General features: G+C 45.0%; 1 protein-coding gene across 1 annotated transcript in view; it reads left to right on the top strand.

The window, feature by feature from the left end:
• Window positions 1-9,421, top strand: part of VPS37D (VPS37D subunit of ESCRT-I) — a 150,141-nt gene extending 140,720 nt beyond the window's left edge. The window contains exon 4 of the mRNA XM_078679570.1: window positions 8,072-9,421. Coding sequence (XP_078535696.1) covers window positions 8,072-8,575 — 504 coding nt within the window. The 3' untranslated portion in view covers window positions 8,576-9,421. The remainder of the gene's footprint in view (window positions 1-8,071) is intronic.
• The last annotated feature ends 3,360 nt before the right edge of the window (window positions 9,422-12,781 follow it).

The following is a 12,781-nucleotide window of genomic DNA, read 5'->3' as shown; positions in this document are numbered from 1 at the left end:
ATAACTGACACAGAGCCTCCAGCAGGTACAGACCCAGACCTAACTCCCAAAAAGCCCTGTCCTCCAGATAATGTCACAAGGTCCTGCACAGGGCAGTCACCTTTCACAAGATAGATTTGGATTGCAGCTTGAGGAAGATGATTTCCTCATGGAGACCCTCTCCTCCACTCAACGCTCCTTACAGTACCTCCCTATGGTGGTCAAGGGAGTTGTTAGTTACTCCTTAGCACACGTTTTAGTATTAAATGATAATGTTAGATACACGTGTTTCCACAATACAGTTCATCCATCAGCAAATAAAATGTCTTAATCCTTTTGTTCAGGGTTTGTCGCTGTTTATTGAAGAAGACGTCACAGCCAACACGTGTTTCGTCGTACTGGGGAATGTAACCCCCGACTTTTTCAAGGCTGTTTAAAGAAAATGGTAATGTTGTAGCACATTACTTTAGATCATAACATTTGATCAGTTTTTATACATAGCATTTAGGTGGTTTTTTAAATTTAGGTGGTAGTGCAATATTCCATTTGCATTCATAATAAGCATGCTCGTATTGTGACATTATCCGTTCCCACTTTTGGTACAAGCTTATTGGTATTAATAAAGATTCATTTGCAGTGTGATTGTTCTTAACAACCTAGAGATTATGAGCCCATTATAAGGTATGGAGAGACCGGTGATGGTGTCATTATCATTATTCTGGGGGTGACATGCAAAGTTCTTCTAATTGTGATTGTTTTTGTGAAGTATAACGTGGGTTCATGCTTAACTAGGAACCATGCATTTTTGTACCTATTCTCCGTTGCTGTTTCACGTTCTGTGTGAGGAAATATGGAAGCATGATGTAACTCCTGTTTGGAACTTATAGTACCACACAAGTGCTATTTATGAAAGGATTTTGAACTTTTACTCACGTTAGTTGAGGTGATACTTCCAACCCTCAAGGGGTTCTGGTGTGGATATCGTGGGTGCTATTCAAGCTTTTGGTGATATGAAGACCAAAATAATGGTTCTCTATCTGTAAGTTATAATTCATGTATCAGATTTTATGCCATTCTGACTTCAATTGACTTATTTTTAAACTCGCGCTGTCTTTTAGTAACATTATCATCTCGCCCTCTATGTATTAGGTGGGCTCACTGTTTAACAAAAGGTGTTCCCAGGTTGTTTTTTAAGTCTACCGCGTATATAAGTTACATATGCCGTATAATGCTCCCCATTAAGAGGTATTTTGTTGACAGTGCCATGTTATTTTAAGAGTGCGAGATGCTTTGCCAATCATGGATGTGCTCCCCGTCTCGTACCCCGATCTGCTTATCGCTGCATAACTTTCGTATTTTCCATTTTCTCCATGGTGCTCCCCACATATCCTTCCCCATGTCCATAACTTAAACCCCAAGTTTGTATATTCGTATCGGCTTCCCTTTAAATTTATTGTAGTTCTGACCTGCCCCCGCGTCTCACCCGGGTCTCACACACTAGCGTGGGGACCCGCCCTTCGGGTGGTTAGTTCAAACCTTCGCGCTCTCCACTCTTACCTTCTCGTTGTTTTCTACCGGGAGTAAATCCGTCCCGCCTGCCTCGCGTAAGATGCAGCGTCTGTTTTGAAAGACTGGCGCCACGTATTTAACTCGGAAGCGCTGCCCCATTACTGGCAGGCGTCACTTCCTGGTTGCTTCAATCTGAAGCCTATTACCGGCATTGCCATTCTTGACTGCAACTACGGCAGCCATTTTAGAATTCCCTTTGCGTTATTGGAGTCAGTACATGTTGTGGTTTTCCCACGGTATCCCGCTATTTAGGGACTAAACTTATATATTAGATATTGTCACGTTTTATTTCCTAGACATGGGATATATTAATTAAATGATTTCCGCTCAATATATATGTCGCAATCTTTTAGTCAATTCTATTTTTTTAAAACGCTGTCCTTATTTTACTTTTATTAGAGAAATATCTCCCTTCAAACAAATAATAGTTTACATGCTTTAAGTGTTACCGGTAATAATTTCAATTTCAATTGTGCCCCCTTCTACTTTATCCTGTGTTTCACACGTGAGGGCATCAAATCGGTGGTGGCTAAAGCCCCCCTCCCGTGATTTCAATCGTGCTTTGGTGTTGTGTTATTTTTACTATACCGTGGGAAAAACCACAACATGTACTGACTCCAATAACGCAAAGGGAATTCTAAAATGGCTGCCGTAGTTGCAGTCAAGAATGGCAATGCCGGTAATAGGCTTCAGATTGAAGCAACCAGGAAGTGACGCCTGCCAGTAATGGGGCAGCGCTTCCGAGTTAAATACGTGGCGCCAGTCTTTCAAAACAGACGCTGCATCTTACGCGAGGCAGGCGGGACGGATTTACTCCCGGTAGAAAACAACGAGAAGGTAAGAGTGGAGAGCGCGAAGGTTTGAACTAACCACCCGAAGGGCGGGTCCCCACGCTAGTGTGTGAGACCCGGGTGAGACGCGGGGGCAGGTCAGAACTACAATAAATTTAAAGGGAAGCCGATACGAATATACAAACTTGGGGTTTAAGTTATGGACATGGGGAAGGATATGTGGGGAGCACCATGGAGAAAATGGAAAATACGAAAGTTATGCAGCGATAAGCAGATCGGGGTACGAGACGGGGAGCACATCCATGATTGGCAAAGCATCTCGCACTCTTAAAATAACATGGCACTGTCAACAAAATACCTCTTAATGGGGAGCATTATACGGCATATGTAACTTATATACGCGGTAGACTTAAAAAACAACCTGGGAACACCTTTTGTTAAACAGTGAGCCCACCTAATACATAGAGGGCGAGATGATAATGTTACTAAAAGACAGCGCGAGTTTAAAAATAAGTCAATTGAAGTCAGAATGGCATAAAATCTGATACATGAATTATAACTTACAGATAGAGAACCATTATTTTGGTCTTCATATCACCAAAAGCTTGAATAGCACCCACGATATCCACACCAGAACCCCTTGAGGGTTGGAAGTATCACCTCAACTAACGTGAGTAAAAGTTCAAAATCCTTTCATAAATAGCACTTGTGTGGTACTAGAAGTTCCAAACAGGAGTTACATCATGCTTCCATATTTCCTCACACAGAACGTGAAACAGCAACGGAGAATAGGTACAAAAATGCATGGTTCCTAGTTAAGCATGAACCCACGTTATACTTCACAAAAACAATCACAATTAGAAGAACTTTGCATGTCACCCCCAGAATAATGATAATGACACCATCACCGGTCTCTCCATACCTTATAATGGGCTCATAATCTCTAGGTTGTTAAGAACAATCACACTGCAAATGAATCTTTATTAATACCAATAAGCTTGTACCAAAAGTGGGAACGGATAATGTCACAATACGAGCATGCTTATTATGAATGCAAATGGAATATTGCACTACCACCTAAATTTAAAAAACCACCTAAATGCTATGTATAAAAACTGATCAAATGTTATGATCTAAAGTAATGTGCTACAACATTACCATTTTCTTTAAACAGCCTTGAAAAAGTCGGGGGTTACATTCCCCAGTACGACGAAACACGTGTTGGCTGTGACGTCTTCTTCAATAAACAGCGACAAACCCTGAACAAAAGGATTAAGACATTTTATTTGCTGATGGATGAACTGTATTGTGGAAACACGTGTATCTAACATTATCATTTAATACTAAAACGTGTGCTAAGGAGTAACAAACATTTTGTGGCATTGCCTAAACAGAAGAGGGAAGTGGTTCTCTTCTCCTTTTAGCACCGTGAGGAAATTGTAATCTATTTACTTGTATACAAGAAAAGTGCACATCTCCCTGTGGCGCCACCAACCTAGTATAATACCACTATTCCAGTAGCAAGGGAGTTGTTAGATCGACCACTTAAATATTAACGAGACAGTTAAAGTGAGGGTTGTTACATTGAGGGTTGATAAGAAATTCAAGGCTTCTCCCACCAACCTACCATACATCCGGTGGCAGTTACCCCCTGACTATTTGTTTATGCAGCTCAAACTAGCTAACACATAGGGGACGCACCCCTCCGGACAGGGAGAATAAGAAAATCGATGCTGTTTGCAAAAGGGTAGAGGCACAGTCTGCTACGCATTGGTGCATCGCTAAGTCTATAGGTCTACTCTCCTGGTATGAGCACGCCTACTGGAATCCGAGCATGAACCTTGTCCAGCATCTCCGAGAACAGTATCTCAAAAAGGGACAAGAGTTGATGGCGAAGGAAATATCATCTCGAACACCATAATCTCCTGCGCACTGGATGCCGCAGACACAGCTGCTCTCGGTATAAACAGCAGCAACCTTTTGCACTGCCATTTGTGGCTGCAAGTCTCTGAAGTTAAGCCAGAGGTCCCCCAACACCTTCTACATGTACCATTTGAAGACTAGAACCTCTTCGGCCCTCCGGTCAGCAAGACGCTAAAAAACCTAAAAAAGATACTGACACCGCCAAAGCTATGGGCATCCTACAAACACCTGTTTCTCGCGGCTCCTTTCCCAATACCATGGTGCATCCAAAACTCCCACCTCGGAAACCTCTTCCACCTTTTCAAGGCTCATGCAGCAGTCACCTTCATGAGGCTACTACAGGGGTGGATACTGGGGTAACAATGATGAAGGCAAAGGAAAGGGCTACTCCTTCAAAACACTGACAGTCTTTTCCTCCTCCCCCGTCCACAAAACACTTGTCTGGGGAAGGCTGCATGGATTTTTGCCCCTTTGGACAGTAATCACCTGTGACTGAGTCCTTGACTTCATAAAGAAGGGGTATTATCTAAACTCATTAATACACCACCAAACATCCACCACCACCACCACCACAAACTATCCCTGGAACATTTGTGTCCCCTTCAGGAGCAGATACAGGCCCTTCTTACCAAGGGGGCCAAATAACTTTTTCTGCCACAACACTACGGAAAAGGGGTGTACTCCCTTTACTTACTTATCCCCCTTTACTTACTTATCCCCAAAAAGGCCAGCTCCCTTAGACTCCTCCTCTATCTCAGATCTCTCAACAAATACACTCTGTCTGAACAATTTTATATGGTGACTCTAGAAGACGATCTGGCACTACTGCAACTAGGTGACTTCATGACCGCCCTCGATCTATCTGAAGGATGCCTACTTTCACATACCCATCCACCCAGCGCGTCCAAGATACCTGAAGTTGGTGGTGAGTGGACAACACTACCAAACCAAAGTACCTCTGTTTGGGGTTACCACAGCCCCATGGGTCTTTACAAAATGTCTGGCCATGGTGGCAGCTCATTTCAGGAGGAGCAGCATCCACATGTTTCCTTACCTGGGCAACTAGCTGATCACAAGCGCCACACAGCAAATGTGCCCAGCGCGCACTTAGACCGTGCCCAGTCTAGACTTAATGATCAGTTTGACCAAATCCTACCTTCAGCCCCTTGAAGTACAGCCCTTTCTCTGGACCATCATAGACTCGTAGGTGGGGAAAGGTTACCCCAGTCCAGCAACAGTGTAAGCATTTCAAAACCTGCTACATCTGTTTGGTCAGATCGCAAATAACAATCAGAACTATGACGCATTTTCTAGGAATGATTGCATCTTGCATAGCAATACTTCCTCATGCCAGACTGCACATTCACCTGTTGCAGGAGTGCCTAGTGGCACAATGATCTGAAGCGGAGCATCATCTGGAGGATCTAGAGTTGGTTTGGGGCAGCACACATTGCTCTCTACAGTGTTTGAATACAAACAACTTGTTGCAGGAGCAGCCCTTCCTAGACCCGGTCCCACAAGAGACCATCACACCGGACGCCTTGCTCACAGGCTGGGGTGTGCATTTGAGTCACCTTACCGTTCAAGGGAAGTGGACATCTGCCCAGCTCTCCCCCCCCACATCAATCACCCGGAGTTGCTGGCTATCCAGCTCGCTTTCCAGGCCTTCCATCCTCGCACAGGACAAAACAGTCTTAGTCCGAACGGACAACGCAACTGCCATGTTTTACTTACAAAAACGAAGGGGCACATACTTGCCGCAGTTGTCTGTAGCCCAGAGCATTTGATAGTGGGCGATACATCAGAGAGTACATCTGCTAATCCAACACATTTCTGGAATGACCAACGATATGACATATGTGCTCAGCAGGATGCAGTAACAAGTTCATGAACGGAAACTCATCCCCAAAGGCCTACTATGTACTTTCAGCGTGAGGGGTTTCCACAAATAGATTGGAGAAAATGCTAAATATCTAAACTTTGGTGCCAGACTACCACACCAACAGTCCATGGGCCATGAACTATAGATGGACTGGTCAGGAATATTTGCTTGTGGTATTCCGCCGCTCCCACTCTTACCGTTTGTGGTCCAGAGGCTGACGTAGACAACCCTCACGCTCCTCTTTGTGGGACCAATCTGGGCTCGTCAACCATGGTACACCACCTTGCTCAAGCTCTCTCTATTTACACACAAGATGGTCTCTAACAGACCGGACCTTCTCACTCCAAACCGTGGCACTCTCAGGCACCTCAACCCTCAGCAACTCCACCAAGTAGAAACAGTTTGTATATTACTGTCTCCCTAAACATATCAATCCTCTCACAGCATCTGTACAGGACACCATCGGTTACCTCCTTCATCTGCAAATGTCAGGCGTCACCCACACTTCCATTCAGTTCCATGTGGCTCCTGTAGCTGCCTACGTACAGAAATGGACCACATACTTTATTGATCAGAATACCAGTCAGCAAGGTTTTTATGGATGGCCTCAAACGGATTATCCCACCCCAGACGCCTCCTTATCCTATGTGGAATCTTAATTTTGTTCTCTTGAGACTCATGGCCCCTCCTACATAACCGCTACACTCTTGTTCAATCCAATTCCTTTCTTTGAAGGGGGCCTTCCTTATAGCCATTACTTCCCTCAGGCGAGTCAGTGTGATACACGCTCTTACCTAGGAAGAGCCTTTCTTCCGAGCCCATCATGATAGGGTGGTTCTCAGAATAAAATAAATAAATCCCAAATTCCTCCCTAAGATAGTCTCCCGTTTTCACCTTAATTAAACAGTCGAGCTCCCAGTCTTCTTTAATCCAGAGACAGTAGCACAATGTGCTATGCACACTTTAAAAGTCAAATAGAGTGCTAATGTACTATATTAACAAGACAAACCCCTTCTGTAAAACATAAAAGCTATTTGTGTCACATTCCAAGCCACACAAGGGTTGTGACATTTCCAAGGCATGTGTTTATTGGCTGGTCAAGTGCATACAGACATATTACACTAAAGCTAAAAGAACCCTGCCTGTCGCCCCAGACTGTATTCCTCTAGAAATAAAGGGGCATCTATGGCTCTCTCAGGTAAAATATTACTAGCAGACATCTGTAAAGCAGCTACTGGTCCACCCCTCCCATTTTTACCAAACACTACTGTGTGGAGATCCTGGCCAGACAGCAAGCAGAGGTTAGCCAGGCTGTCATATGTACACTTTTCCAGTCTTCTACAACATGATCAAGCTAGGCCACCGCTTTTAGAAGGACTGCTTTTCAGTCTGTGCACAGCATGTATATCTACAGCTACACATGCCACAAATAGAAAATGTTGCTGACCCTTTTAGCATCAGTTTGTGGCAAGTAGTTCTGAAGAGTCACATGCGCCTGCCCTCCTCCCTGGTAGTCTGTGGTTTTTACAGATATTCTTTCCTTCGTTATCTTTAATACTTTCCTTTGCATGGTCATCTTTACGGTGTCTCTATGCTCCATCTCCAGTCTCTACCTTCATGCTTGAAAAAATAACCTAACAATGGAGCCAACGCCCATGTGCATTACCACTAATAAGTGGCGTCACTAGATCCTGTGACTTGTAAAGATGTCCTTTGAAGAAAAACAAGTTGTACACGTGTGAGTCAGCACCAGAATGCGGAAGTATGCACAGCATGTTAGTTTACACCCCTGCATGCCTCAAACAAATGCTTCCAGGGTAAGTAACATTTTCCTTTCCTCTCGTAATTGTGTGATGTTATTCCTGCTCAGTACTTGCTTTCCAGTTACCCTGTCTCATTGTCGTTTTTTGTCTCAATCTTCCTCTAGGAAAACTTGCAGAGTTTCATGGAAGGATCTCTTCCTCTTGACACTTTTCTGGAGGCATTTCAGAACAGTAGGCAGCTATCTCACCTCCGCAGGACACAGCTAGAGAAGCTACAGGAGGTCCTAGAGAAAGAACCCGAGTCTCCAAGCCCAGAGCAAGCAGAACTGCAAGGACCGGAGACTCGGAACACAACTGAACATAAGCCTCCTCGGGACCAAGGCCCAACGGCACCAAGGATGTGCCAGCTCCGCTACGGACTGACGCCTGCCTTCCTTATCCCTGCTGGCGCTGTGGCACCTTTTCCTGTGCCTTCTGCCCCCCCTAACAGCAACCTTCCGCCCCTGGTTTCGCTCCCGGGCCCACCCCCGGCTCCAGGGCATGGCCCTCCTTATTCAGGACACCACTTGCGTGTGATTGGACACATTCCACTTCTCAGCCCGCGGCCTTTCAGGATCCAGCAGCTTCATCACACTCAACAACAGCGACAGCAACCACCGAAGCGATAGCACGCAATACTAGGGCGAGGCTGAAGAGAGGATGAGGTCTGAGTGGGAGACAGACAACGCCGGAAACAGGAGGAGGTCTGGGAGTGAGAGGCAGTCTAGGCCAGAAAAAGAGGTCTGAGAAGCTGGCTAGGCCTGAGAGAGAAACTGAAGCTAGGCCTAAGATTGCTCCAAACAAGAGAGAAAGACTGGTGGTCTGGGAGAAAAAACTAGACTAGAGAAGGTCAGAGAGCTAGAGCTAAACTGGAGCTAGAAGTAGGTCTAAGTGGCACACGGGAGCAAGGTAGACGTTTCAGAGGTAGACATGAACTATACTGAAACAAGGCGAAGCCTAAGATGGAGAAACAAGAATGGAATGGAATAGAAACCAGAGATGGAGATGCAGACAACACCAAAGACGAGGAGATCAGAAAAGCAAAAGGATCCAGTAAGGAAGCTTAATAAAATTGAGGGGTTCAAGGGGGATGATCGTAGGTCTGCGAGAGAGTGAGAGAGAGAGACTACATACATCAGGGTTAGGTCACAGTGGGTGTGAAATAAGAGCAGGCATCGCAGAACAGAAGATCGGGGATGGTAAAAAGAGTCCGTGTCAGTGGTAGGCGATGGGCAAAAAGATATGGAACATAGTGAGGGTGTCCGTGAAATTCGGTGAGTGAGATTGCGGTAATAGGAGAAATGGGTGGCCAGTGCACGAAAGTGTGCATAAGTGAGCGCTGCGAACTGACATGATGGTCATGGTCACGGACAGTTTGTGCTTTTATATTTTTTTTACACTAAGTTAAGTTTTGTAACGTCATTGATCAGATTTATGTGTAGCATGTTTTACAAATAAAACCTGTTTTTTCCTTATGTTTACTTTCACTAGCGTGACCCATGGCACAGTGGTAGTAACTCTAATCTTGATCTGTAGGGACTTTGGACGTTGATACCTGCCTTTCCTCTATGGGTAGACCATGCATTGAGGTATTTACACTACTATTTGACACTTGAATTGGTTCTACTCAGCTGACAAGAGCCTTGGCCCCAAGTTCTGACCTGTATTTGATCTCCGACGCGTAGAGCTGGTGCGCCAGTCTATAACATGCTGGTGACCTCCTGTATTGAATGATAACTTTATTGGCTAGCCCAATGGCTAACCTGGAACTGTGGAGTGAAACAATTGTATGTGACTGGTGGTTGTGTTTCTGTGCTGATCTGTTCCCTGTTCTGTGGCATTAGCATCTCTGGCCCTCCAGGTAACTAGCAAAGGGGATTGGCACTAACTGACCCAACAGTGACCTCTAGCATTGTTTTATTATTCCCTATTTCAGCGTCCCAGGTCATCCCATCATCAGCGTAATTAGCTGGTAATGTCAGGCACAAAGCACGCGTCTGGTGTTCTTGTTTCTCGTAATTGCAGCTGCTGACAGCAGACAGCTAAGATGTGCTTGTGGTGGCCATGCACAGGGCAGGATTCATATATCCTTACTTTAGCAGATGGGCCTTTCATCCCCATCACTCTGCAGCCTGTTATAGACCCAGATGCGCGACACGCCCTACCTGCTGCAGTGAAAGAGAGAGAGAGAGAGAGAGAGAGGGCTCTCTGCATAATGAATGTAATGAATGGCCCATCATACATGGAATTTTGGAGATCGCTGGATTGATTCCTCATTAACAGCAGCTGATTAATAACCAACACTATACTAAGTGAACTAGGGACAGAGGCTCTGGCCAAACAGGGGACAAAATCAGGGTATGTGAAGGAAGAATGTCAGTCATTTGTACCTCCTATTCATCCAAGCAGCCCTATGCATCAAGCCTCTGCAAGAGATCCCATCACCAAACTTGCCAATTCCTAAATCCGTAAGCAGACTTCATTTTATGTTGCAACCCGATATGTCTGTTAAGTCCCATAAACCCCCCATCGCCAACTAGCTAATGCTGGTGTGTCCTGTCCCCCTTCCTCCAGACTTGTAAGCTAGCCTGCTCTTAGTTGATTGGGGACTGGAGCATCTGTTGCTCAGTTTAGAGGAAAAGATGGCAGGAAGTCAAAGGTTGGTGACCGCTCACGGTCCAACCCTTGCAGGCCCGCTGGCTGCTTATTCTTGAACCCTTTTTCCTGTGCTGCAGGTGACCTGACCTCTTTGCAGTAGCCCATTGTTCTTCTGTGCTCAGTTTTCTGTTCCGTGCTACTTGTTTTGTAACAAGGAATGATATCTAGTTCTTGGCTAAGTTCCTCTGCCCCCCTGGGATACTTGATGATCATGCTCAGCCTCGTGCAACCTTCTACTCCCCTTCCTCCTAAGTAGACCATATTGTAAATGACTCTTCACCTTGGAGCCGAATGCAATCTGTGTGCTGAGCTTCTAGCCGCATGGTACTAAAGGTTTCCAAAAACACCTTTGGCACATCCAGCCAGGATGAGCATGTTAGGTGGTAAGGTTGGCATTTAAAGGATGGTGGGCAGCCTCCTGGTTTGGCAGAGACCTGCCTGTCCTACTGAGAGAGCTGGGATTTTTTGGGGTGACGATGCTTCCTCTGGTAGTTACCGTTCTGTCTGGGCGCCACCACCTCATACATGTGCTCAGACTTCTGTATTTTCATTCTTCCTGCTTGCAAAGCATGAAAATACACTTGCTGAAATATTTCATGACTGCAATTAGACTAGTCAGTTATACAGTCCTCAGTAATGAATTACACAAGGCATGGACATATGGGAGAGCTTCAATGGTTAGAAAAGTGAACAGGCCACCATGTTGTGGCTGCCCGCTTGAATTATGTTTTTGTTTTGCAAAAATAGTCTTTAAATATGGTGTTTTTTTCCTGTGGTTGTGTGCCATTGCGTGGCAGACCCAGAGAAGGAAAATCTGCCTTGGGGAGGCCACCCTTAACTGGTCGCATAGAATGCTTTGGTTCTTTGGCATATGGGCAGCTGCCAAAGATAATGGAGCAGCGGAGATGGCTAAGACTGCATCAGCACTTTCATCCCTAAATAGAGTGAGGGAACCATGGGTTTGGTGGTGGAGAGTCCCAGTGCTTTACGGTGGGTCTCCTGCTACAGAGAGATAAACGGTTAAGGGGGGGTCCGAGGGGAAAAAATTATTATAGACCTACTGATACCTAGTCCCCCAACTAGACACTAAAACACACGGAAGGTACAGAAGGTCTAAGAAATACACAGGGAGAGAAAAGAAAATAGCAAAACTCTCTATTGGGACCAAATAGTGTCCTCTTTACATGCCCAGAATACACAGTTAATCTGGAAACAACCAAGAAAACTGAAACAAGAGAAAGATACACAAGGAGAGGAAAAAGATACCCATCAGCCCACTCATAAGTGGAATCTCGTCATCTGGGTATATGTTGGTAAATGGTGTCCTCTAGGATCTGCCTTGGAAACAATCCATAGGACTGCCTAGTGATGGACCCAGAACATTTCACCAACAGATGACAGTATATGAGCGGGAGGGGTTAAGGTTGCAGTGCTCAAAGAAAAAGAAGAAGAAAAGGAAAATAATCCGAGTGATTCTAAAAATACCTACGATGATGTCATGAAATACTTTATTAGGGCTGACCATCAAAGTGGTATGGTTAAAAACAGTATGCTGATAGCATGTAAGGAATTGCTACCCACCAGTGTTGTTATTCGGTCAACATGTTTCAGCCTCAAGGGCTTTCGTCAGGACCTATGGTGCTACTGCAACACTTACTTAAGTGATGTGAAAGTGGGATCTACATCTGCTTTCCAAACTGAAAAGAGTGTATCTTCTCCTGCATAGACACAATACAAAAGACAGAAACAGAGACATGGACAAATAATGTCAACAAAAAGAAATGCACAGACTGCAAACTCTCGTTTCTAAGGTCTTTATAATATGGCTATGAACACTTGAAAGACACTCACCCTTATTGTGGGGAGAGAAAACCTCACCTCACCTGGCCACTGCTCAGGAAGAAAGGGAGGCCACGCACTGGAAATAAACAGAACACTTTGAAAGTTAAAACCAGTGGTAGTAGAAACAAAATATACAAACAAGAAAAACTGGATTCAAAACACATAAATCAGAGACACACATGGTGACACAATGGCCAGACTGGTTTCCTCTTGCATCAGGAAAGTATACCACAAAACCTCACTGACTGCACTGCTTGCACAAACCTGTAAACCTATAAAGTATAAAGGCCCAGGTAGCCAGCCGCAGTCACTGGGAATAGAGGCGCCTACTCCTG

This window comes from Lissotriton helveticus, chromosome 3_1, assembly GCF_964261635.1.
Source record: "Lissotriton helveticus chromosome 3_1, aLisHel1.1, whole genome shotgun sequence".
NCBI classification, from domain to species: Eukaryota; Metazoa; Chordata; class Amphibia; order Caudata; family Salamandridae; genus Lissotriton; species Lissotriton helveticus.
Note: the sequence above shows the minus strand (reverse complement) of the source record. Positions and strands in the feature narration are given on the sequence as shown.